The sequence below is a fragment of the Balaenoptera acutorostrata genome, chromosome 6, assembly GCF_949987535.1.
Source record: "Balaenoptera acutorostrata chromosome 6, mBalAcu1.1, whole genome shotgun sequence".
Lineage (NCBI taxonomy): Eukaryota > Metazoa > Chordata > Mammalia > Artiodactyla > Balaenopteridae > Balaenoptera > Balaenoptera acutorostrata.
Genome location: NC_080069.1, coordinates 111,797,462 through 111,824,953, shown reverse-complemented (window position 1 = coordinate 111,824,953; position 27,492 = coordinate 111,797,462). Strand labels below are relative to the sequence as shown.

General features: G+C 40.1%; 1 protein-coding gene across 2 annotated transcripts in view; it reads left to right on the top strand.

Moving 5' to 3' along the window:
• Window positions 1-25,613, top strand: part of C5 (complement C5) — an 80,821-nt gene extending 55,208 nt beyond the window's left edge. The window contains exons 28-41 of one of the 2 annotated variants that reach the window (XR_009008655.1): window positions 1,274-1,445; window positions 3,298-3,503; window positions 4,904-5,056; window positions 5,614-5,679; window positions 7,165-7,246; window positions 8,255-8,303; window positions 13,604-13,706; window positions 14,072-14,146; window positions 14,263-14,368; window positions 15,468-15,551; window positions 16,475-16,564; window positions 18,787-18,870; window positions 20,630-20,739; window positions 24,384-24,472. Coding sequence is in view for 1 of the 2 variants with exons in the window: in XM_007178108.2 (XP_007178170.1) it covers window positions 1,274-1,445; window positions 3,298-3,503; window positions 4,904-5,056; window positions 5,614-5,679; window positions 7,165-7,246; window positions 8,255-8,303; window positions 13,604-13,706; window positions 14,072-14,146; window positions 14,263-14,368; window positions 15,468-15,551; window positions 16,475-16,564; window positions 18,787-18,870; window positions 24,384-24,522; window positions 25,086-25,224 (1,548 nt within the window). In the remaining variant the exon portion in view is untranslated. Of the gene's footprint in view, window positions 1-1,273; window positions 1,446-3,297; window positions 3,504-4,903; window positions 5,057-5,613; window positions 5,680-7,164; window positions 7,247-8,254; window positions 8,304-13,603; window positions 13,707-14,071; window positions 14,147-14,262; window positions 14,369-15,467; window positions 15,552-16,474; window positions 16,565-18,786; window positions 18,871-20,629; window positions 20,740-24,383; window positions 24,523-25,085 lie in introns of those variants that run through there. The other variant, XM_007178108.2, reaches the window with a different exon arrangement.
• Window positions 25,614-27,492: the final 1,879 nt, after the last annotated feature.

The following is a 27,492-nucleotide window of genomic DNA, read 5'->3' as shown; positions in this document are numbered from 1 at the left end:
CAACACCCATGGTCTTTTTCTGTACCATATTCTTGGGGGGAGGGGGGAAGGTAAGAGGGGGGCTTGAAAATAACTTTAAATCCAGAATTTAAGGATTTCAGAATTATGATAGATACTAGAGAACATCTAGTCCAACCCACTCGTTGACAGTTGAGAAAGCTGAGGTCTGTAGGAAAGGTGAATTTAATTGTCCCATGTCACAGGCTACTGACTCGTAGAGCTGTGATTAGGACAGATAACTTCTGACTGTGATGAGAAAATGACCCCGTGTCCGCAGCTTCCTACTCTTACCTCTGCTAAATCTTATGCCACGTATGTGACTGTTGTTCTATAACCCGGAATACAGAATGTTGAGGTACTCTGTATCACAGAACTGTTGAGGATGCCCCATACCACATTTGCTGCCTTGGGTTGTGCTGTTTCATTTGCTTGGAAGCTGAAGGGAGAAAGGAGAGGATCACTTAAGTGAATCAATATAGAAGATTCCAAAGGTTAACAGAATTGAGACCCTGATCTGGGAAGTAAATTAGGCATGTCCTTCAAACCAGCAGACAGAACCAAGATGGAAAAACCCAAGGGGATTGATAGGACTCGAACCACAAAACAAAATAATTGTTTAGTTTAGTTCAAGAGAATTGTTTTATATATATATCCAGCAAGACAAAATAATCAACAAGGAGAAGTTAGCAGTGGTGCTGGGAGAGAATGCGCCAGGCAAGATGTCAGCAGCGATGCACCATGCTGCCTCCTCATCCACTTATCCAAAATAACTACTTTAGTTGTCTCAGGACAAAGTCATAAAGACTATTTTCCCAGGAATCCTTAGGATCAAAAAGTACTTTGACAGCTTGGCTCTTTTTCTGCTACTGATGGTTTTAGTTAGTAAAACTCCTTTTGAAAATGTGAATCTGTCTCAGCTATGCTGGGGGGGAATGGAGAAAGCTGTGTCTATACTTGGTGCTTCTTCTTCCCAGAGGCTAGGTCTGACATGGGAAGCAGAAATTCAGTGGAAAAACCTCTACCGAGGAGGGGAGGATTCAGAAACTAAAACAACCAGATGTGGACAATCTCATTTTCACTTTCCAGGTTACGCTCTGCTCCTTCTCCCGGAAGGATTTGCTTCAGGGAGACACCATCCATTTCCATTAGGTCATTTCTCTTTCCACCCTTCACCTTGCCTGCCCCAGAGTGGTACAACCTGGGGGCAGTTCCCATCAGTTGATAGGCCGATGCTTGACAAAGAAACTTAGGTATCTTCTGCTCTTGTTTCCAGAAAGTCAGCACAGCTGTAACTAAAGCTGACACCTTTCTGCTTGAAAATACCCTCTCGACCCAGAGTACTTTTACACTGGCCATTGCTGCTTTTGCTCTTTCCCTGGGAGATAAAACACACCCACAGTTTCGTTCAATTGTCTCAGCCCTGAAGAAGGAAGCTTTGGTTAAAGGTATGACTTGTTCCTGACAGGTACTCGGCAAGTGTCTACTAGGCATGTACCATCTGCTAATTGGGGAAGGGGTGGTGGCATGCATAGCGGAGTGAGACACCGTCCCTGCCCTCAAGAAACAAATCATCACAATACAATGGAATAAGCGCTGTTATTCATTTACTTAGTCACTCATTCAGCACATATTTATTCATTCCTTAATTCAACAAAGGAACGAATGTGTATTGAGTGTATTGAGTATTGAGTACCTCCTATGCACCAGGCACTGTTCTAGGCTCTGGGATAAAGCAACAGACCAAAAAAAAAAAAAAAAAATTCAGGCCTTCATGAAACTTACATTCTAGTTAGGGAGAGAAAAACACGATAAATAGCTAAAACATTTAATATACTGAATAGGTTAGTGATGACTGATATGAAGAAAAATGAAGCAGGGAAGTGAGACAGGGCGAGGGGGTGGGTTGTAATTTTAGATGGGGTTGTCAGGCTTAAGCCTCACTGAGAAGATGGTGTTTGAGTCAAGACCTGAAGGAGGTGAGGAAGCAAGCCAGTGGCTCTCTGGAAGGGTGTTTCCTGGTGGAGAAACAACTTTGCATATTACTGAGGTAGGAGCGTGCCTGGTGCTCCAAAAAAGGCCAGGAGGCCAGTATGGCTGGAGAGAAATGAGATGAGGGTAAGAAATGATGTCAGGGAAGGAAAGGGTGAGAGAGTGCCATGTAGGACCTTGGAGGTCATTACTGGAGCACTGCAGGACTCCTGTATACAGTTGTGCAATGTACAAAGCGCCCAAGCGAGCAGGTGAATTAAGGCTGAAATCCAGCCTGTGCTCCGCTCCCCAATCCATGCACCCTGGTTTGAGTCAGCTTCTACCCTGAGCAAGGGGTGCCTGAGTCTCATTCACATCAAGGTGCTATGGGGGCCAGTGTGAGCCCCAGGAGAGTGCATGACCTACCTTGTATTGTACCAGGTTGACTACAAAGGTATATATTTCATTTTGAAGAGTAAAGATATTGCTTCCTATGGGTCAACAGTAAAGAAATAGAGAGGAGCTGTGGTCATTGGCCAATGTGCCTAGACCAGCACCGGCATGGTTGGGCACTTCTGAGCCGTCTCCTGACTAGGCTTTTCTAAAAGTTTAATAAATCTTACATGAGGTTTATCATTATCTACAAAATTTGACTTCTGTCATCATTTAAAAATGACTGACTCTTAACATATACCTCGAAACCACTTGTATAATACTTTTCAAATAACACAAAAGAAATGTCTTGGGTATTGTAAGAAATGAATCATAAAATCATAGAATTTAAGAGCTAGAAGGGAACTTAATAATTCAAATAATGTTTGATCTGGAAGTATCTTTAAAAACCAAAACTTTTATTCTAAATACAGCCTCCACGAGTGAGGGAAAACATTTTGTCCAAAGTCGTGCAAATCAGGTAATTCTTATGTGTAAATAGATGACATCAAAATTTTGAGGGATGGAGTGGGAGGTTGGGATTAGCAGATGCAATCTATTATATATAGAATGGATACACAACCAGGTCCTACTGGATAGCACAGGGAACTATAGTCAATTATATATATATATATAATATATATATATATATATATATATTATATATATATATATATACGTTCTTTTTTAGATTTTTTCCATTATAGTTAAAAGAGCCCTGTATTAAGGGATCTTGTTTGTATTGGTCACCTTGAGAAAGTTCTTCTTACAAAAGAGTAAGAAATTTCTGGAAACCAGAAGGCCACTACCAGAAGAAACTTCTAGAAACCTGCTAGAATTGTTATGCCAAATTCACACTTTTCATCATATTTACCAGTGCGATTTGTTGATGTTCAGGTAATCCACCAATATATCGCTTTTGGAAAGGTGATCTTCAACAGAAAGACAGCTCTGCACCTAATACCGGCACAGCACACATGGTAGAAACCACGGCCTATGCCTTACTTACCAGCCTGAGCTTGAAAGACATGAATTACGTTAATCTAATCATCAAATGGCTATCAGAAGAGCAGAGGTATGGAGGTGGCTTTTATTCGACCCAGGTAATATTTCTTTCTCACGGTCCATCCTCCTGGAGATATTTTTAGTGCCTCCCACACCACACATTCCACACTCCTTCTGACCTCCATGCTTCTGTCACCAAGGGAGCATACCAAAGATATGAATAAAGGACTAGAATCAAGGACCCTAATGGATATCTGCATTGACACCCTTCTTATACAGAGGAGCAAGTCAGCCTCAGGAGGTTCATTCAGGGAGTTAGTGGCAGAGCCAAAATCAGAACTCACGTCTCCTGACTCTAAGCCCAGTACTTCCTTTATGATTCTTAATTACCATGAAGGGCTAGGAGAGTTAAATCCTATGTAAGAAACAGCAGCTGCCATGCAAAGGTACTGATGTTCCCTTCCACAAAACAAAAAGTGAGAGGAATACTGATTATTAACATGTTTATCTATCTACCTACCAATGTAAACTCATTTAAGTATGTATATTTTACATTATAACTATATGCAGTTGTTTAGTGTATATCTACATTCAAGTTTATCTCAAATGTTAGCATCTTCCCTGTTCCCTGGATGCTTGGACAATGACGGGATGTGTGTGTATATGTATATAAAATTTAGAGCTAGAGGGTTCCTTCAGGGTGACATTAGTAGTGATCATCTAATCCGGGAGGCAAATGGTTTCATCATGGGTACAACTGGAGGCTTAGAGAAAAGAGGACCTTGCTGATTAGCACTGGCTGCATGGACATGGGCAGAGAGGGTAGCCACAAATTTGCTATCTCTGATCCAGCCACATTTCCTAATTTTGTAGATGAAGTAGATGAAGTCCAGAAAAATTAAGTTCATCCATTTATTCCTTCAACAAATACTTGTTGAATAGCTACCATGTGTGTGTACTTACTAAATGTAATGGATGCCAAGAAAAATATACTACTTGCCCCCATGAATCTTATATTGCAGTGGGGGACGCCAATGATAAACTCTACATAAAAATATTACCAATTGAGATGAATGCTCTAAAGGGCAGAAGGGAAGAATATTAAAACAGAATAATGAGAAGGGGGAGCTTCTTTATGGCTTCACTGTGCGGATATTTAAGCTGAGACTTAAGGATGGGAAAGAGATACATTGTCATGCAAGGAGTTGGAGGTGTTCTGCAAAGAGTGACTTGCCTGAAGTCACGTGCTCAGGACAGGTAGAGAACCCGGACGTGAGGCCACACTGCCTTCCTGTCCCTGCTAACAGCAGCATCCTTATTGGGGGAGGGGGAGATCTTCCTTCCACCTCCACATGGGGACCCTTAACCAGTTTCACTCAGTCTGCTGGAGTTTCATCTCCAGGCAATGCTGACTCACCTTCTCATGAGAAAGGGTATTTGTAAACAGAGAGTACATAAATAAGTAAACCTATTTTTGTGCCTTGCTGATTGTTGATAGGATACAATTAATGCCATCGAGGGCCTGACAGAGTATTCACTCCTGGTTAAAAAACTCCGCTTGAATATGGATATCAAAGTTTCTTACAAGCATAAAGGTGACCTCTATCATTATAAGATGACAGAGAAGAATTTCCTTGGGAGGCCAGTAGAGGTAAATAAAGGATTTTTTTTTTTTTTTTTTTTTTTTTTAATATTTATTTATTTATTTATTTATTTATTTATGGCTGTGTTGGGTCTTCGTTTCTGTGCGAGGGCTTTCTCTAGTTGTGGCAAGCGGGGGCCACTCTTCATCGCGGTGCGCGGGCCTCTCACTATCGCGGCCTCTCTTGTTGCGGAGCACAGGCTCCAGACGCGCAGGCTCAGTAATTGTGGCTCACGGGCCTAGTTGCTCCGTGGCATGTGGGATCCTCCCAGACCAGGGCTCGAACCCGTGTCCCCTGCATTGGCAGGCGGATTCTCAACGACTGCGCCACCAGGGAAGCCCAAAAGGATTTTTTAATAGTATTTTATAATCGGATGGGAGCTTTGAAATCATCTGTTACAGACGCTAATACGTACTTTTCTAATTACCACATTTTAGATTATTTTAAGGTATATTTAAACATACAAGTAACTGGAAATAGTTCTTACTGTCCACAGCCTACAAATCCGTGTCTGTGCAAAGTAAATAAGCATGAGAAATAATATTGAATGCAAAAATCTTTCCAGGTGCCTTTCAATGATGACCTTGTTGTCCTAAGTACTGGACAAAACAATGGCTTGGCTACAGTGCATGTGAGTATTTCATGGAGAGCCGACTTAATTGGGGTTATGTGTGACTTAATTGGGGTTATGTGTCAGCTTGTACTAAGTAACATAAAAGAAAGTTAGGGACTTTGCCACAAAGTTACAGAAATCTGGGCTTGTGTAACCATGACTGAGGTAAGAGTCATTTATCATTCTTTCTAGCTATCTTGGTAGCTGTCCCCACAATTTCTTTCTGAAAATGGTTTTATTAATCTTTATATGTATGTAGTCTGTGTATTTGTGGAAATTATATATATATATAATTATATAGAGATAAATAATTTTTATGTCTATATATGTATATATACATGTGACTTGTATGTATACACTCATACGTGTATATAAATGGATGCGGTGGTTAGTAACATAGTCTCACCTCATTTGTCCAGCATCATTGGGGATTGATGGATATGTAAGGGCTTAAGTTTCTTCTATTTTTAACCATAGATTGCATGGACACACATAAACAGCTTAGAAAAACGTGTAACTGCCAAATGCCTAAAATAAAATAAACTATGTATTCTGAGCATAAGTTAACATTCTATTGATTATTTAATTGTGTGCTCATCTTTAGTACATGTATTCCTTCAGAGATTGTTTATAAGATTGCATGAGGGTGGGGAGATGGATGGTCCACTTTTCTGTCACTTCTGGTCACTCTCACTATACCTACTTCTGGCAGCACCCCTGCCCTTCCATGCACACCTATAATTTGTTGTTACCACAGTGGTTTGTGGGCTGAAGAAAACCATACTTCATGACCTTGTGGTGTTCTCTGTAAAATTAGTGTACAGGCACAAGGATGAAAGTCTTTTTTTTTTTTTTTTTTTTAAATGAATCATCTTTTTTTTTTTTATAGCTACTTTATTTATTTATTTATTTATTTTTGGCTGTGTTGGGTCTTCGGTTCGTGCGAGGGCTCTCTCCGGTTACGGCAAGTGGGGGCCACTCTTCATCGCGGTGCGGGGACCGCTCTTCATCGCGGTGCGCGGGCCCCTCACCATCGCGGCCCCTCCCGTTGCGGGGCACAGGCTCCAGACGCGCAGGCTCAGCAATCGTGGCTCACGGGCCCAGCCGCTCCGTGGCATGTGGGATCTTCCCAGACCAGGGCTCGAACCCGTGTCCCCTGCATTAGCAGGCAGATTCTCAACCACTGCGCCACCAGGGAAGCCCGGATGAAAGTCTTAAAAACTTTCCTGTAGAGTGAGGTGCTCAGATTTGACTGCGTGGGATTTGGACCAAGGTTCTGACTGGACAGAGATCGTTTTTTGCTTACCTTGGGCTTCTCAGCTATGTTTCAAACTGTGGAGTTTGCTGAAGTCCAGTTGCTGGGAAAATGGTCTTTAATGTACACCATTTGCACTGGGTGGTGAAAATACTTTAAGCATCCCATTTCCAGCCGCAGTACTGCCATACTACCTTTTCCACTCCCCATTTTAAACAGAATATTCTTGTTTACTTGTCCCAATATAGGTAAAAACTGTGTTTCACAAAACCAGTACCTCTGAGGAAATTTGCAGCTTCCATCTGAAAATTGAAACCCAGGAAATTGAAGGTAAAACAGCATGATTTACACTATAATTTTGGTTAAGCATAAAGAATGCCAAAGAGCTTCCCTGATTAGGAAAAACATGCTAAATCAAAAAAACAATTTTCTTATTCAAATTCTTTAACAGGTTGACATCTGAGTAAACATAACTGCCATTTATTATAATAGAGGTAACTAATAATAGTTGGAAATTGATATTAAATAACAATATCTAAGCTAAATGTATCCGCTATTGATCCAGAAATTGTTTTGACTAAAAATTACTTTAAGAATGTAACTAGCATAAAAAAAAAATGTAACTAGCTGTAAAGCCACAGAAGGGTCTAATTTCAGAAACTTGAATTTCTGTTACTTTTGTGTCAGTGTTCCATTCCCGGGCCCTGAATTTCTCTCATCACTCTGTTGGGTTTCCATCCCTTACCCTTTCTGTATCCCAAGGAGTCTGGCAAATGCACATTTCTCTGCCCCCATCTTCAACTTGATCTCTCCAGGACTTATGATCCTTTCTTAATGTGCCTTTTTTTTTAACCTGTGGCCCCCTCATCCCTCTTCTGATGGGTTGGTTCTCCCCTTCCAGTCCAGAAGCAAGGCCACTTGCACACCCCAGTTCTCCTTTACCCTCTGCCCTGATAGCTTCTGTTTGTGGCTCAGAAGCCTGTTCCTGCAGGAAATTTCCAACTACCAGCAAATCCAGGCGTCGGCTCTTCCTCCCTGCTACCTCCCCCAGACACGTGACCAACACATATTTACCTTAAATGACTCCTTCCTTAAATTATAAGTTCTTGGAGAGCAGAGAACTGTTCTAATGATTTCAAGACTTCCTGGGATTGTCAGTAGCCACGAATCTCCATGAAAATCATCAAAAGTGGCAACTTCCAAATCACAAATCATTTTTAAGTGTGTTTAGAGACGTGCTCATTAATGATTCTGTTCTGACATGTTGCAAAACAGCTAAAAACGGTTTACTCTTATTTTTGTTTGTTTGTTTGCTTGTTTGTTTGCTGTGTGTGCCAGCCCCCAGCTACAGCAACTCGGAATACAAGCGCATAGTGGCATGTGCCAGGTGAGCCCGTTTCCACCAAGGGGAGAGTAGACTTCAGGGTCTCACTTCTGCCAGAGTATTATTTCTCCAAATCTTTTTGAATTATAAGAATGTCCAGAAGATGCAAAATTGTTCGCTTTTTTAATGTGGAACATAGCAGGTATGTTTTTTTTTCGCATCTTTATTGGAGTATAAATTCTTTACAATGTTGTGTTAGTTTCTGCTGTACAACAAAGTGAATCAGCTATATGTATACATATATCCCCATATCCCCTCCCTCTTGAGCCTCCCTCCCACCATCCCTATCCCATCCCTCTAGGTATTCACAAAGCATCAAGTTGATCTCCTTGTGCTATGCAGCAGCTTCCCACTAGCCATCCATTTCACATTTGGTAGTGTATACATGTCGGTGCTACTCTCTCACTTCATCCCAGCTTCCCCTTCCCCACCCCCCCTCCCTGTGCCCTCAAGTCTGTTCTCTACGTCTGTGTCTTTATTCCTGCCCTGCCACTAGGTTCATTTGTACCACTTTTTAAAATTCCATATATATATGTGTTAGCATACGGTATTTGTTTTTCTCTTTCTGACTTACTTCACTCTGTATGACAGATTCTAGGTCCATCCACTGCACTACAAATAACTCAATTTTGTTCCTTTTTATGGCTGAGTAATATTCCATTGTATATATGTGTCACATCTTCTTTATCCATTCATTTGTTTTTGTTTGTTTTTTTTTTTGAATTTTTTTTTTACATAGCAGGTTCTTATTAGTTATCCATTTTATACATATTAGTGTATATATGTCAATCCCAATATCCCAATTCATCCCACCACCACCACCACCCCCCCCCCGCCACTTTCCCCCCTTGGTGTCCATACATTTGTTCTCTACATCTGTGTCTCTATTTCTGCCCTGCAAACCGGTTCATCTGTACCATTTTTCTAGGTTCCACATATATGCGTTAATATATGATATTTGTTTTTCTCTTTCTGACTTACTTCACTCTGTATGACAGTCTCTAGATTCATCCACGTCTCTACAAATGACCCAATTTCGTTCCTTTTTATAGCTAATATTCCATTGTATATATGTACCACATCTTCTTTATCCATTCATCTGTTGATGGGCATTTAGGTTGCTGTCATGACTATTGTAACTAGTGCTGCAGTGAACATTGTGGTACATGTATCTTTTTGAATTATGGTTTTCTCAGGATATATGCCCAGTAGTGGGATTGCTGGGTCATATGGTAGTTCTAGTTTTAGTTTTTTAAGAAACCTCCATACTGTTTTCCATAGTGGCTGTATCAATTTACATTCCCACCAACAGTGCAGGAGGGTTCCCTTTTCTCCACACTATTATTAAATAGCTACTTACTGTACAGAACAGCTTTGTTTTGCTCATATATAGTTTTCTCTCCCATTTTTGACCTTTTTCTAATTCAAATACTAAAATATTAATTTGTCTTCCAGAAAGGTAAAGATATGATATATAAGTATTAGGAAAAGAAAGAGCAAAAGATTCTCTCAGAAGCAGCTTCCAATCTTTTACTTAGAAAAATCATGTTCACCCAGCAAAATCCCTGGCCGTTATCAGCCAGCCGGTGGTTCTCAAGTCAGGTTGCACGTTGAATTCAGCTGGAGAGATTTTAGAACTATGCAAAACTCCATCCGGGCTCACCCCTGGAGGTTCTTCTAACGGTAGCCAGGGCTGAGAACCATGGATGCTGAACCCTTAGCAAACTAACTCTAAGGCCTGAATTGGCCACTATCTTCGTTTCCTATTGCTGCTAGTAACAATTTACCATAAATGTAATGACTTAAAACAACCCAAATTTATTATCTTATAATTCTGGGGGTCAGAAGTCCTAAAATCAAGGCGTTATTGGGACCACGTTCCTTCTGGAGGCTCTAGGGGAGAATCTACGTCCTAGCCTTTTCCAGATTCCAGAGGCACCTGCTTTCCTTGGCTTGTGGCCCCTCCCTCCATCTTCAAAGCCAGCAACACAGCATCTTCCAGTATCTCTCTCTGACTCAGACCCCTGCTTCCATCACCGTAACCTCCTTCTCTGACTCTCCTGTTTATTTCCCTTATAAAGACCCCTGTGATCACACTGGGCCCACGCAGATAATCAATCAGGAGAATCGCCCTGGCTCAAGATTCTTAACCTGATCACACCTACAAGTCCCTTTTGCTATGTAAGGTAACAAATTCACAGGTTCAGGGGATTAAGAGGTGGACATCTTTGGAGGCCATTATTCTGCTTACCAAACCACCATCCTAAAATGTTTATGAAAATATAGGTTTTTGAAAATATGTATATATACTTTAGTGATAACACAGAGTGAATCAGTTAATGGCAGAGCCAGGACTAGAACACAGGCTCCTTCCTTCTTTCAACCACCCCTTAGTACCTCCTGTTCTGTTCTGTTTCCTTAATTCTTCCTATGCTCAACAACTGGCTGGTATTTTGCTGTTTTTACTTATAATCACACATGATGAAAAGCACTCAGTATGGGTAACTTAGAAATTCCATAGAGTTGTGTCATAGATTGGAGCTGAAAAGGATTTTAGGGATGATATAGTAATCCTCTTATTTTAGAAATAAAGAAACTGAGGCCCCAAGAGGTGAAGTAACCGGCCAGATTCTCACAGAGTTAGAGGCAGAGCTAGGGCCTCAAAGCCCAGACCGTGATGCCCAGTCCAGTTTCTAAACCACGTCCTTCAATCAGTGTAATCTGAGACCACTGACCTTGAGGAATAGCACAGAATTTCTCACCACCTCCTTCCCAGCATCTTGCAGCCCTCTCTGTGGTCCCTAGCCCAGTCACTCTCTTCTCAGGATTCCTTCATCAGCTAGCCCACTCGAGGTCCCTCCTTCCTTCCTTGGCCAGTCTCTGCCATCTGTTCCCCCTCACACACCCTTCCTCATTCCCTAAGGTCCTGTTAAGGTCACCCTTTCCCAGGCAGCTTGCTTCCTGCCATTCCCACTCTTGGGTACCTCTCTTCTAGAGGACAGGGTGTGATCACTGTTTAAACCCATAGCACTTGTCGCGGGGAGGTATGAGCAAACTTGTTCTGGGCAAAGCTAGAATCAATGTGTGGGGCCTACAGGGAGGGCACAAGGACTCTATGATAGTGGAGCTGGACACCTGTGGGGCAGCCTCTGCCATGAAATACTCACATGACCTTCAGCAAATCAGCTTACTTCTCTGGGCCTCTTCTGTAAAGTAAGGATATTGGACTATCTGATCCCAAATTGCCTTCCGGTAGTTCCACAACTCTGCTATACATTAAAAGGCTCTCATCAAAAACTTGTCCATTTGAATTCATTGACAGGAGGCCTAGTTCCAGATTGTTAATATACAAAAGATAGCAACAGAGATGTAATACTGCATATTCTACCCTTTGGTTTTTATAAACCGGGGACAAAATGTTCAAAAAAACCAGGTGGAACATGCTTTTGGCTCTGTGATGCTGAAGCTGGGTTGGATAAATTCCAAATGTAACTGTGCAGTACTTATTCATGTGAGAAATTCTTTGCTTTCAAATATACACTCTCCTGATTTAAAAAATGCCAGCACACAATTTCTATGTTCAGAGGGTCTCTTTCGTGTATTTAGCTTTTTACAACTTCTCTGTTGTATTCATAAGAAAAGAAAAAAAGGATTTCATTTCTCTCCTTCTCCTGGAACAAAATGCCTTTGGGAAAGATTGCTGTCCTTGGCAGCAGGCAAAGGGCTTCTTGAAAGGAAGGTTTCTGTTCCACGGTTGAAACAGTCACCATGGCAACCAGTCATCAAGGCTCCAGCAACTTTTCATAGACACTCTTCACTCAGGAGGCCCTTTTCCATCATGTTGACAGAGTATTTGCATCTGTGAGCCAGAGCTCTCTGCTTCTGGTGACACTCACCCATCCAATTAGGGAGATGCTAGATGTCACATTTCAGTTCCAAGTTGCCTTATATTTTGTTCTAAATTGTTAATTTGGTGAAGAATGGGGTTAAATTTTTATAAGCCAGAAATTTTATAATACTTAAATTTTTATGGTAAATATGACATCTAAAACTTCTAGTAGGGTCTGCTTTATATATGTTCAATAAGATATGATTGGGGAAAAGAGGTCCCTTGCCACCTCACTAATTCAAATAATACCTCCCATTGCACTCATATTTATTCCTTTGGGTGAGATCAGTTCATTTTCCCCTTTATGAAGCTGTCTCACCAGGCTCTTCCTTTAATCCCAACTGCTCTCCCAAGCTCCCCTCTCAAATGTCCGGCTGCCTCTCCCACATGATAAGGTGAGGCTGGAATCTAAAACTCAACCTTTGCAGAACCACACTCCCATCCAGTCCTTACCCCACCAACCTGCTCCTCTTTTAAGTATTCTAACTTTGCTTAATTGTAGCAACAGGCCTCTCTGCCTCTCAAGATGAAGCCTTGGAATTATAAAGATAAATTTAAAACACGAGTTTATACTTCTTCACAGTTAATTTTACAAAAAAGAAAATGAGCTCTAGAAAGGGAAAATAATTTGGGGAAAACTCTCAGCAGAACTGGGATAAAACCCAAATTTCCTGATTTGGGAATTTACTGAAATGGGAATTTCAGTATTCTTTTCTCTCATACCAGAAAAACAAAAACAAAATAAACCAAATCTCCCATTTTACCCCCTTTGCCTTTCTCCTCAGCTTCCCCACAAGCACAATTCCTAGACGAAGGATAGTCCTTGAAACATTTTTTTTAAATAAAATATCTATTATGAAAATTTTAGAAAATAGAGAAAAGCATGGAAAAGAGATAATCACGTATAATCTCATCATCCAGAGAAAGTAGCTGCTAACATTTTAGTGTGTTTCCTTCCAGTCTTTTCCTGAACATGCTTATTGAGTTTCTTTCCAATATACAATTAATTTTCTTCTTTGAATATTCTCCGTTAGAAAAAGAACTAGGATGAGAATCAAGAGACTCATGCAGCTCTGAGGTGAACTAGTCATGTGAGCTTGAACAAGTACCTTATCTCATCCTCGGTTTCCTCAACTAGCTAATTAGGAGCTTGGACTGAATGGCTTTTATGATCTCTTCCAACCCCAGAATGGAGGTCCATTGTGATTACCGGTCAAGTGAGTAAAGAGTTGGAATAGATGACTCAGAAATCTCTTGCATCTCTAAAGTTCAGAGATTGCAACACATATATTGTAAAGAAGCAAATAACTGGAGACTCAAATTAGAAAGTTAAAGCCTACCAAGGAACAGGGGCTTTTCTTAAAGAATCTTATCCATTTATTTATTTCATTTCCTAATCTCTAATTTATTTTAGCTACAAGCTCAGCAGTCAAGAATCATCATCTGGGTCCTCCCATGCAGTGATGGATATCTCTTTGCCTACTGGAGTCAATGCAAACCCAGAAGACTTAAAAGCTGTAAATGTTTTCTTTTATATATTGTTATGGATACTTGCTTTTATTTATTGCATTATTTTACAAACAAAGCTATTTCCATTCCTTCTAATAGTCACTTTCATAGAATCAGCCAGAATATTCTTTTCAAACCAACAATCTACCTAAGTTTTTATTTTTCAAAGTGAAATAGGGACATATAATTGCATGGTCTGAAAAATGTGAGTGCATACGATGACATGTTCAGACTTTTTCAAGGGAGGAGCTGCTCTTCAATGTCTTTAAATAGTGGATTACATCCCCGTGACCTAACATTCCATCACTGGGTGAATGCATTTAAACAAAAAGTCCATGAAATTAAATTTGAGATTTCCTCTTTGTTCCCTTAGCTTGTGGAAAGGGTTGATCAACAATTAACTGATTATGAAATCAAAGATGGACGTGTTATTCTGCAACTGAATTCGGTAAGTTCCACCTCTCACCATTCTTCATTTATTATTACTATTCAAAATTTGCAGCCTAAAATATTATGAGTCTCTCCTCTCCCATGATTTTCTTAAACCTTGAATTTGTCAAACAGATTCCTTCCAATGAGTTCCTTTGTGTTCGATTCCGGATAGTTGAACTTTTTCAAGTTGGGTTCCTGAGTCCTACTACTTTCACAGTGTATGAGTACCACAGACCAGGTAATCAACTCTACTCTAAAGTTTCTTCAGAGGACTGCTTTGTATCCATTATGGAACCTGTAGAAATGCACTAGAGGCCTGCAGATTTTATATATCACCTCTCCCAGGGCTCATTCCTCACAAACATTCCCCACTTGGGCAAACAACTGCTGTGTGACATTGAACAAATCATCTCACCTCTCTGGTCCTCAGTTTCTTCATGTTTAGAATAACTGGATTAGACTGCTCCCAACTTAAATTCTTTGCCTCAAGTTTATCTTTGGTGTTCAGATTTACTATTCATTGCATCTCTCCTTTTTAGAGATGCCCACTCACCCTACTATTTCTTTAATCCTCCCAGAATCAACTTCTCCTCCACCTATAATCTCATCACATTTTGCAGAGAGCTCTATTATAGCAGTTGCCACATTGCATTGTTATTATTGGGTTCCCCACAACCCCAGACAGAATGTTTTCATCCTTGTGCCCCTAGCACAGTGTCAGGTACATAATGTGTATTGATAAATGTCGAATGAATGACCCCCACGTTTGATCATTCAGCCACTTCTGAGAATATTAAGTGATTGGAGAGCACTTTGGTTCACAAGACAGAAGACTTCACTTTGGACAGTTCTACTTGTTGCAAAATTCTTAAAGTGAAGCAAACTCTGAGACCCATTCAATCTAGTTTTACTTCTGAAATCATATAGAACATAGTTAGCCTCTCTTCTCCTTGAGTGACAGAAAAAAAACCCCAAAACTATGTAAATATATAGTTTCTTTTCTTCTCCAGCCTAAATAATTACCAATTACAATTCTTTCAATAGACTCTCATGTTACATAATTTTTTTCCTCTCATTCATTGAAGCACCAAATATTTTCATTCTAAGAAATGAATATTGAAGAGTAAAATTTCAAGCACAGAAAGGGAGAATATTTTGAGGGTAAAGGGGCCCATGTTAGGACAGGCAATTCATAATTTAACTTCCTTGGGCCTCAGCTACAAAAAGAGGGCTTAGAATAGGTGATCTCCAAGGTCCCGTGGGAGAGACTCATTGATGGGGTAAATTGTTGTGCGTTCATCAGGCCACCTCTTCTAACTGCACTTTCATTGCTGCAGATAAACAGTGCACCATGTTTTATAGCACGTCCCATACCAAACTTCAGAAAGTCTGTGAAGGAGTAATGTGCAAATGTGTCGAAGGTAAACTTTGTTTAATGTGTTTAGGCTGCATGCTTGTTTAAAGCAGCCACTCATAATCTGGGACTAATCTGGGGGAAGCTGTTTGACAAACTGTCATTTCTCAGAAGTAGAAATGTAATCTCATCTGATTGAAAGCTCATTCCTTGAACATTGTACAGCTACTTCTCGACAGCTCTGGGACAACCCGATAGTTCCTACTGTACAGAGGCAGAGAAATACCATCCAGATGGTTGTTGGATATCAGACGGATAACATGATGTGAAATTGTTACTTTTCACCTGGTCTTTTTAGTGTAATAGGACCATAGCCTAAGAGAACAGAGGCTCCAGACTGAGCCACTAGCTCCTCTTTCTTTCCCCTTGTCCTTCCCAGATAGTGACATTCTCCATTCAGTCTTTCATCTATCAAGGCAGCCTTGTTGGCCAAGGAAAAGACCCAGAACTCACCAATAAACAGCAATTGACTCCATGAGGGTCTGGGTTCATTTTGGTTTTATTTTGTTTTTCAAAATCCTTAAAATCTATACATTTCTTAGGTACTTATTGCTCCATCTTAGAGCTGTAAGTCAGTCAACTCATCAGTTTGGTTCCTTCAAGGGACTTTTGATTATACTCAAAATGGAAAAATTTCTTCCTTTCTTCAATGAAGCATATATATATTTCTAAAGAGCTGAATGTGGAGTGACTACCCATTCTAAGAATAAGTCTCTTGTTCAAGATTTTGTTTTTGTTTGTTTTGTTTTGTTTTTGCTTTACATACTGTTTCACTTTATGGAAGAGGAGAAAATGGACAGGTCTTAGGAATCTGGTATTTGTAAGATTATATTAGATTGTCTCAGGGCTGATGAGAAAGAACTGTGTTTACTCCCAAAGCTGTCTGTTCCTTACGTTAACCTAACTTGTACTGTTTTTCACAAAATCCAGCTGACTGTGGACAAATGCAGGCAGAACTGGATCTGACAATCTCTGCTGCTACTAGAAAAGAAACAGCATGTAAACCAGAGATTGCATATGGTAGGTTCAAAAGTTCAATGTATAGTTCCATTAAACATGACATTTTATGAAAACATGATCAGTTAGGAAGATCTACAACTTTACACAGTGATTATATAGATACAACATTCCACATGTTCCCTTGAAGGAAAATGCCATCAATTTTCAGCATTAACATGAAAAGTTATTTATCCTTCAGCAAAGAAATAGGATTTTCATTAAAAATGATAGGAGTGGGGTGCACACGCAGCCAAGACACTTTATTCCAACAGACCCCATTGAATTAAAGGTGCTAAAACATATTCAAAGAGAATATTTGAGAAGCCACAGAGGTATAAGATTTCACTACTGCATTCTTCCAGTCAATCGAGCAGAAACAGAGACAAAGATGGTTCGGGGGTCTGAGTGCTTTCCAAATCCCTCCAAAGACAAGGTAAAAATATCAGTACTAAATAATTTTTAATATATGCACAGTCGCAATCCATGTTTGAGACTCTCTCCATTTCAAAAGGAGCATCTCCTTCTTGTTGTCCAGACCTCAGAGCTAAATCAAATGCCCAAGTACAGTTGTAGTCTTGTCTCAAATTCCTCATAGAATTAGATCCTTCTTTTTCTGTCCATAATTTCTAATGTTTATTTGTGGCTTTATTAATAGAGAGAGAGAGAGAGAGAGAGAGCACACAGATTATACACTATTTCAAATCTTTTCTTGAAAATTGGTAGGGGGTTATTTATAAATAAAAAATAAGAACAGTGCTGTTCGTGTAGCATTTTGTGTTTACCAACTGCTTTCATATATGGTTTCTCATTGGTGTCCCATAAGCCCCCTTGGAGGTAACAGAGAATTATCCTTATTTTACCAATGAAGAAAGTGAGGGTCTGGGAGACCAAATAATTTGCTCAAAGTCATGCCAGAAGTAATAGAACTAGGATGCATCCTGGTCTCCAGCATTATTTCCATCATATCACGCTGAATTCTCTGAATGGAAATACAGCCATAAGAATGAATTTTGTATGGCTCATGGTCTTTCCTTCAAATTCATCTTGAGTTTTTAAAAAATACTAAAAAGTTGCCTAACTCAGCCAAGACCCACTGCCACTTTTAAAATACATTGAGACTTGAAGAGAATACTATATTGTTTTAACAATTTTTTTCTAAAATTTAGAAGAACCAAGTTATTTCTTCCCTCCATAATAGAACTATTTTAACTCTTAAATATAAGAAATCTATTTTAACACAGAGAGTAAATGCAATCTGGATTTAGTTCATTACATTCAAGAAAAAACTTAGCTGTCTTTTTTGGAGCTACAGGTTAATGCTGGAATAATAGAATAGAAACAAAATTAAATAATTCCCTCTATCCACCTATGGCCACAGTAGGTACATTGCCCATATCCACCATAAATACTTAAGAATCTGAAATTCAGGACAGTCTTTAAGCTACTGATTTACACAGCCTTCAGTTCTGCCACAATGAGTTCATTCATTCGTCTATATGTCTTGCTAGCTAGCTAGGATCTCAAAAATGGACAAAAACTTTTAGGTCATTCATTTCAACCCCATCGAAAGCAAAAATAAGAGGATTTTTTTCTCAGGCCATATAGAAGAGATGGGTCCCTTCAAGCTGGTCATTTCAGAGCTGAGGTCAAACACACCATAGGTTAGACATTGATGCCTGAATGAAGAGAAAACAGGATTGAGAATGTTTCATATCAGATAGTTGCCGATCCAAGCAAAGACGGGTTGGAAAATGGAGTCCTATCAAAAACCAAAGATCAAAGCCAGTGGAGGTATCTGAAGAACGGAGGCAAGGGAACAGAGAGTCTCACATGGCAGGCCCGAGTGATAGAGAAGGAAGGGGCTCTTTGAAGTGCCCCATGGGCATGACTCCATTCATCTCAAAGATCCGAATCTGAACTTTACACCTAAGGCTTGTTTTGTTTGATTTTGTGTGCTTCTGTCTTTTAATTTAATATTGCTCTTATCCTAACCAGCCTGTTCCATAACAGTGACCAGAGATAGTGATTCTAAGTAGAGTGAGTCATTACAGTCATGACCAGTAGAATCACACTGGGAGTATTTGGGAAGGCTTCTTGGAAGAAATGAGATTTACTGCAGGGTGCCCATAAGAGCTTGCCATGCTTCATTTCTCATTTGTTTGACGGACTCTGGCTTCTATTGGACACAGCAGTAGTGGTAATAAGCATGAATTATTGTGTATGTGTGTGTTTTTTTCAACCAGCTTATAAAGTTAAGATCATAGCCATCACTGAAGAAAATGCTTTTGTTAAGTATACCACAACCCTCCTGGATATCTACAAAGCTGGTAAGAATTCATTCATTCATTCTTTCATTCAACAAATACTTAGTCCTTACTATGTGGCAGGCGTTATATTAGACACAGAGGATACAATGTGAATAACACAGCCATAGGTCCTGCCTTCATAAAATTTATATTCTATTTGAGGAGACACGTTTTTTAAAAAAGGAGATGGACAAATAAACAATTATAAATCATAAGTATTATAGTTGAAACAGATGCGGAATTAATGGGGGAAACTCCTTTGGAGTGATAGCAGATGGCGTCTTTTAGGAGATGATATTAGGAGTTAGCCATTCTTAAAGGGCAGAGTAGAGGGAACCAGATGAGCGGGAGCTGGGTCATACAGGGGTTTATAAGGCATGGTGAGAAATTTGGATTTTATTCTAGAAGTTCAAAGGGAAGCTAATGAACGGTTTTAGGTAGGCAAGAAACATTTTATGATGTATGGTTTTAAAAATCATCCTGGCTTCTATTGGAGGGCACCAGAGTTGAAACAGGGAAACCAGTTAGGAGCATCTATGAAGTGCAAAATGGCTCAGATGCCATGTGAGTTTTGATAGGATAAGTGAGCTTCAGTAACCAATACAAAAAATAAATTCATATGTAAAATACCACATAAAACATTAAAAAATATGTTCCCTTTTATTCTTTAAGTAAACTGAGCTACAAATACTGTCAAACTGCTTGTAATGATGTAAATAGTAACACAAATGATTCATTAAATCATGTTTAACCCCAAATAAGTTTTTTTGTTGTTTTGTGGGTTATTTTTTTTAAGAAACTGTCAGTGTTATGTTGCTTGACTCACTCACTCGGGTAGGGGGCCCCTGTTTGTGCTTCGATTTGACAACAAGCAACCACATCAAATTTTTCCAATTGCATGTCTACTGATAGTCATTACATGACCTAGAGCCTCAATAAGTAATTTCTCCTAATAGCAGCAGTATCGTGCATGGTACTGAACACTTTCTCAGTTGCTGCTGAACTAGCAGTAATTACATTCAAATGTTTCTAGTCCTTATGATACCATCTAACATTTTCATGTATTTAATATATCTCTATTATCAGCTAAATTATAAAAACAATTTACTGAGAAGTCATATTTAATTTTCCTAATTTTCTTAATTTTTATTCCCCGTCAACCCTCAGAGTTTTACAAACATCACTGACAAAGTTTCAGAATTCACAGGTTTTACAAAACTTAAAAGTTTATTATATTTTTTGCTTTTGTCACTAAAAACAAAAACACTTTCATACAATTAGTTTTTCTCTTAGATTGATATTTTATTTTGTTTTATATCAAACGACATGTGATTCTTCATTTTGTAACAGCTCTTGCTTCATTTTCATATTTCCTTTACTTATTTTTCTACGATCAGTTTTATCATTCATTCATTAATCTGTCAGCTTATTAAAGCTGAAACATTTTTTTCTTGAATACATATAGTATTGACATAATTGCTAGAATATCATAGGCAAATCACTAAAACACATATATATTCACTTTCTAAATGTTTACTCCTATATCTGTCAAAGTGAATCTATCAGACTTGATATGATTTATAAACTGCCTTTGCAGTTCTAGCACTACTGGCTGCCTGTCAAAAATCCCAATATTTTTCCAATTTTTATTAATGCAGTTGTCTGAGGTCTTCACACTATTACTTAATTCTGTCTAGTGTATATTAGCTATGTGGTAGTGAATATCAAATTTATGAAAACAATATCTAAAGTGATTTTTGTCTTTGATTGCATTATCCAGAGACACTTGATAGGTGATTCAGTCAAACTGAAACAGCTGGAAATTTCAGGATTTTTACTGAAGCCCCAGACTTCTCCCTGGCATTACACTTGCACCAATAAAGTGTTCATGTAAATATTTCTCATTGACACCTTTTTTCTCAAACAGTTTGATATGCTGTACCGTTGTTCCTTCCAGTACCTTGAGTTCAACAAAACCCATTAAGCCATCTTCAAAGTCTCTAATTTTTCATTTTAAGTTATTTAAAACACATGTTATATTAAATAGTTGATTTTCTCAATAATGATTGAAATTTTATTTTATTACCTTATTTATATTTTTCAAAAAGCTGTGTTCTCATTTCAGTACATATAAATTTTGCAATAAGTAGGACCATAAATCTAAATTGTGGCAATACGTTTACATTGGTTTTTTGGAAATGTTATCAAGTATTTCAACTCTGAAAATGTTTGACTTTTTTTTTTTAAACATCTTTATTGGAGTATAATTGCTTTACAATGGTGTGTTAGTTTCTGCTTTATAACAAAGTGAATCAGTTATACATATACATATGTTCCCATATCTCTTCCCTCTTGCATCTCCCTCCCTCCCACACTCCCTATCCCACCCCTCTAGGTGTTTGATTATTTTTAACCATACACTAGAGTTTAAAATTCTAATAGTTTCCAAATTTTTCTTTGCTTGATCAATACTCTGACAACATTTTTTCTGATTTTTATTATTTCAAATGTTTTACTGTATGAAGTTGATTTGTGATGTTATTTTTTTTCTCATTGATGATCACAAGTGTTCCTTATTTGAAACACGATTGCCATTCTGACAAAATAGGTAAGCGTTTAGCACTTTGATCTTTTCACAACCCAATTTTCAAGCACTTTTTGCATCCAACATTCACATCATAAGCAATAATAAGCCATTCCTATTTTTACTGAAATAATCAAGTGCTTTTCATTCCAGAAATACAAATTACTTATTTTGTATCAATTCTTGCCTACTATCAAAAGACATTCCAGACTGTTCTGAATTTTCTGCAGCATCAGATGATTCCCAAGCTGCAGTTTTGTTTGTTTTTTTAAAAATTTTTTGGCTGCATTGGGTCTTCATTGCTGCGCGCAGGCTTTCTCTAGTTGTGGTAAGCGGGGGCTACTCTTCATTGCGTTGCGCGGGCTTCTCATTGCGGTGGCTTCTCTTCTTGCAGAGCACGGGCTCTAGGAGCGAGGTCTTCAGTAGTTGCAGCACACAGGCTCAGTAGCTGTGACTCACGGGCTCTAGAGCGCAGGCTCAGTAGTTGTGGCGCACGGGCTCACTTGCTCTGTGGCATGTGAGATCTTCCTGGACCAGTATTCGAACCCGTGTGCCCTGCACTGGTAGGTGGATTCTTAACCACTGCACCACCAGGGAAGTCGCTGCAGTTCTCTTTTTTTATTAATTTATTTATTTCTGGCTGCCTTGGGTCTTCATTGCTGCATGCGGGCTTTCTCTAGTTACTGCAAGCGGGGCCCACTCCTCGCCGCGGTGCGCAGGCTTCTCGTTGCGATGGCCTCTCTTGCTGTGGAGCACGGGCTCTAGGCATGCGGGCTTCAGTAGTTGTGGCACACCGGCCTAGCCGCTCTGTAGCATGTGAACTCTTACCGGACCAGGGCTCAAACCCATATCCCCTGCATTGGCAGGCAGATTCTTAACCACTGCGCCACCAGGGAAATCCCTGCAGTTCTTTATTGATATCATTTCTTCTTTGTTCTCCTGTCAGTTCAGAAGATTCATATTTATGATAGTTAAAAGGAAATGTTAAGAAAATTTTGTATACTTTGTTATCTAGTCATTCTGGGTGTTAGTTTTTAATATATATAGATTTTAAATTCATATAAACATTAAAACACCACACACTTACTATTTACACAAGAATTGCTGCTCACTAACAATAAACCAAAATAAAAACTAAACGACTTAGAATCAAGGGCAACTATGTGGTTCAAGGATAATGATGTTATTATCCTATGATTGGTGTTTCTCCTAAAGCACAGGATGCATAGAGTAGGTGAGGGTATAAATGAAAAAAAGATGAGTGATTGTTGAAACTGAGGTTGATTAATTATTCTCCCTTCTGAATATGCTTGAAGTTTCCCATAACAAAAGGTTTTAAAAAATAATAAGCCCCCCTGCAGCCACACTGCTTACCAGGACAGGGGCTGACTTGGCAAATCGTGCTGGGAAGGGTGTTTAGGTGTTGCTGCAACAGGAAGTCATGTATTAATGGTCACTGGGAGAGCCGAAGAACATTAGCTTGAACTAACATGAGTACACTAGAATTTATAGTACTAATTAAAGTTTACCATTTATACATTACTATTATATGCTATTTAGCAACAGGTTCAGAATTTTTTCAGGATTTTTTAAAATGTTTTTCTTTAATTTATTTTATTTATTTATTTTTGGCTGCGTTGGGTCTTCATTGCTACACGTGGGCTTTCTCTAGTTGCGGCGGGTGGGGCTACTCTTCATTGCGGTACACGGGCTTCTCAATGCGGTGGCTTCTCTTGTTGCGGAGCATGGGCTTTAGGCACACAGGCTTCAGTAGTTGTGGCACGCAGGCTCAGTAGTTGTGGCGCACGGGCTTAGTTGCTCCGTGACATGTGGGATCTTCCCGGACCAGGGCTCGAACCCGTGTCCCCTGCATTGGCAGGCGGATTCTTAACCACTGTGCCACCAGGGAAGCCCGAGGATTTAATAATTAGTATGACTTTGCCAGAGTTTAATAACTGGATATCAGTCCTGAATTTATAGCAATGAATTCCCTGTCCTGGACTCAAAAAGTTTCCAGCCTAGCAGAGGAATCAGGCATGTGGAGTGAAACATTATGATAGAAATTCAAGTATAATGGAGTAAGGGGAAGACAGATACTTATGACAAAGAGCATCAGGGAATGTTTACTGGATACTGTGAGAACTGAAGATGTGTTTAAAGATGGGTAGACATTCAACAGGCCAACACGAAGAAGAATGCATTCCAGGCAGGGAGCCAGCTTCTTGGCTACGTACTAGTTCTTTGGGAATCCCAAAGTTATCCTCCTTAAAATTTTCTAGTCTTTCACATGTCTTGCACTTTTCTACAGAGTTGCCCATTGCCAGCTACCAAATCCTTTTTTATTTTCCTGTGTGACATATGGAGATTAATATTGTTCAACTCTAAAGAGGTTCTTTTAATTCCTGGTTCTACAAGAGTAATAATGAAAAGCGCTTATATAGTGCTTACTGTGTTCTAAGCACTTTTCATATAGTAACCCATTTAATCTCACAACAGTTCTGCAGGGTAGGTTTTACTGTGATGCCCATTTTTTGGATGAGGGGTCTGAGCTTCATTTGTCTGGGGTCACACAGCCAGGAAGTGGCAGAGCTGGGGTTTAGCCTGGGGAGCCTAATCCCAGAGTCCAAAGTCTTTTTTTTTTTTTTTTCACACACACACACTGTATTTTATTTTTACAAGAGATAAATAAACTGACACCAAGCATTGTAAATGGATGACCACAACAAAAGCAACAATGATTGCAATTACCAAACACGAAACACACTCATACTATGTCATAATATTGCAGAGTCCGAAGTCTTAACCACATGGACATTGCCTATAGCCATTAGCCTGTCAATAGAAATTTACACTGAATAATAAATAGCCATGAGGAACTGGAATGCTCAAAAGAGTTAATAATTTTGACATTGTGACAAGAATGTGATAACCTTACTTGTGTGTCTCTCAGGAGAAGCTGCTGCTGAGAAAGACTCTGAAATCACCTTCATTAAAAAGACAACCTGTGTTAACGCTGACCTGGAAGAAGGAAAACAGTACTTAATTATGGGTAAAGAGGCCCTGCAGATAAAATACAATTTCCGTTTCAAGTAAGTCACCAATATTTTGGAGTCTCTGATCTTCCCTCCAAAACGGAGTGCAATTTATTCTTAAACATACTGCGTGTTCTTACGTGCCCTGCTGTTAACCCGCAAACCATTAGGAGCATAAATGAAATAATGTGACTTTAAAACAAAGAACTCCTCAAAACCACCAGGGTAGCTAAGGACGCACTGAGGATAAACCAGTTGAGTGCTCAGGTCTGACAATGAATCTGGGGGTGCTCACTGACCCTCCTTTACCACATGTGTTCCCTCAGTAAGTTCTCAGGCTGTTGTGTTTTAAAGAGGACAGTGTTTGGATACACGTTTTATTATCTGTTTTTTAAAAATAGACATTGAAACAGATGCTGTTCCTGCCTTTAACCATGGGAGCCCCAAGCAGCTCATGATCCCCAGGGTTTTGTGGACCTTCCTGGGGAGAGACGGGTCCAGAAGTATTTGGCCGGCAACCTGATCCCTGGGCACCTGAGCAGCCTGGCCTCAACTGAATTCAGCTCTTCTCTCTCTGTGGCCATCATCACAAATGCTTTGTTTGCATTATTTCTTGGCAGGTACATCTACCCATTAGATTCCTTGACCTGGATTGAATATTGGCCCACAGACACCGGGTGTCCATCATGCCAAGCATTTTTAGCGAATCTAGATGAGTTTACTGAAGACATCTTTTTAAATGGCTGTGAAAACGCCTAAAGAAGGTCAGCTGCATCCAGTTTTCACTATGGACTCCTGTTGAAGTTTGTTCCTTTTTTTTTTTCCAGCGTTCACAGCTGGTCTTATTTGGAGAGCTCACTCTACTTAGAATTAGGGACACTTGCTTTTATTAGAGAACGATTTTAAGAGCAGTAACTCTGAAATAACATGTCCTTGGGGGGCATGGAGACAGACACTCATTCCAAGGTTATTGGACACCAGAAGCAATAAATTGGAACCCTCCTAAAACCTACCACTCAGGAATGTTTGCTGGGGATGAAAGAATAGCCCCATTGAAATGTAGTATCTTACAAAAACATGGCCTTTGCTTGAAAGAAAATACCAAGGAACAGAAGACTGATCATTAAAGCCTGCCTTTGCTTTCAAAATGTGCGAAAAAGCGTGTTATTTTATGCTAGGTCAGCTTCAACCACACAAAGACAGGCAAATTGAGAGAGGTAGAGAAAGCAGCCCCGGAGACCTGAGAAGGCCTCACCTCAGAGACCTCAGCAACCTGAGAAGGTAGGAGACTTGCCGTTGCCCCCTCCCCTCCTGTTGCCCTCTCCTTACCCTCATGGGGATCCCTCTACTCCCCTCCCCACCCACCCAGCACATACTCATTTCCCCTGGAACTTGTTCTCCTGGAAGGCAAGCAACCTAATGAAGAGAAACCTAGTGGGAATCAGGAGCCCTAACCAGGTTTCTGAGCCTCCACTGGGGGTTTATAAATGAGGATTTCTAACAGGAGGCTCATTTTTAAGTGACATTTTGCAGCACTTTAGATTCTATGGAAGAATTCTCACATACATTTCCATTTAATGTATCCAGAATCTCACGAGGTACAGGAATTATTATTATCCCCATTTACAGATGAGGACTTTGAGGCTCAGAAAAGTGAAGCAATTTTCCCAGCCTAGTAAGGGGCAGAGTGGGAGAGCAAACCCCAAGGCTCACTCACAGTCTAAATACATCCCTCTTCCACCTCTCTGCCCCATCCCATTGCTCGTCGGGTTTAATTTCCTAAGACCAAGTCAGGATGCAGGTGGAGTTTCTTAGATTTAGTTTAACCAGCCCCACTGAAATATCACAAGGAAACATAAACTCTGGGTGAAACGGTAACAGTGACTAAAATGCATTCCCTTTTTGAAAAATCTGCCCCTTACCAGTTAGGTGAAACTACACAAGGCCCTGCAGTGTGCCTCCTAAGTTAAACTAAGATTTTCCACTTGCAGGAACTAAGGATTTATTTTTGTGAATGTCAAAACTCACATTGTAGGCACTCCCTTGGCAAAAACAACCAGTGTGTCCAATATGCCCAAACTCTCTGCCAGCGAGGGATGAAGGGCCCCTCTAGAGCAGGCCTGAAGTGCCTCCTGTCACCTTCTTGCTGAAAGCAGGGTGGGTAGGACCACTGCAGCACCCCCGAGGCACCAGCGTCTCTGGGCCATCACATCGCCTTCTCCTTGAGCACTGTTTCAAATAGGTCGGCCACAGCGGCCTAATTAACCCACAATGCAGCTGAGCTTCCAAACATCAAAGCAGGCCTTTGTGAGTGAGCCTGGATCCCTGAGAAATCCACCAGCTCCTCTTCAGCGAACTCCTAAGTACTTAAACATACTTGCTTAGTGAGGCTTTCCTGACCCTCCACACAGCAGGGCCCCTCCTCAACCCTGCAGTTCTCTTCCAAGGCGCTTGCAATTATTTATTTACTCATATATAGTTCTTTGGTGTGCCGCTTCCTGGCTCTCCTGTGAGCTCCATGTGGGCAAGGTCTGGGCCCTTTCTCTTCATCACTGTCTCCTGTTCCTGGCACAATGCCAGACACATTCTAGGGACTCAGCAAGTGTTTGTGGATTCACCAGTGAGTGTGGGGCATTGGGAGACCCGGGTTCTAGTGTGGCTGTGCCCCTGGCAGGGGTTTGGGACAAGCCTCTTCACCTTTCTGATGGCCTGTGAAACAAGGGAGTTGAAACAGTCTAATGCCTCTTTTATCTAGAGCTCCAAGAAGAAATTTTATAATCTTATGAAACAGAAAACAAGACTACGTGGCATGTAAGAACCCAAATGTTAGGTATGTATTTCTTCCTATAAATGTGGAGGGAGTTCAGAGAAGTGAATGAGTATGTGAGTTGGAGGAGCTTCCAAAGGCTTCCTGGAGATGGACAGCAGGATTTGGGTAGGTAGAGAGGGACAGGAGGGTCTTTCTGGTTGAAGGAAAAAGCACAAGGCAGGTTTCCACTGGGGGTAAGCAAGACAATTTAGGTGGTA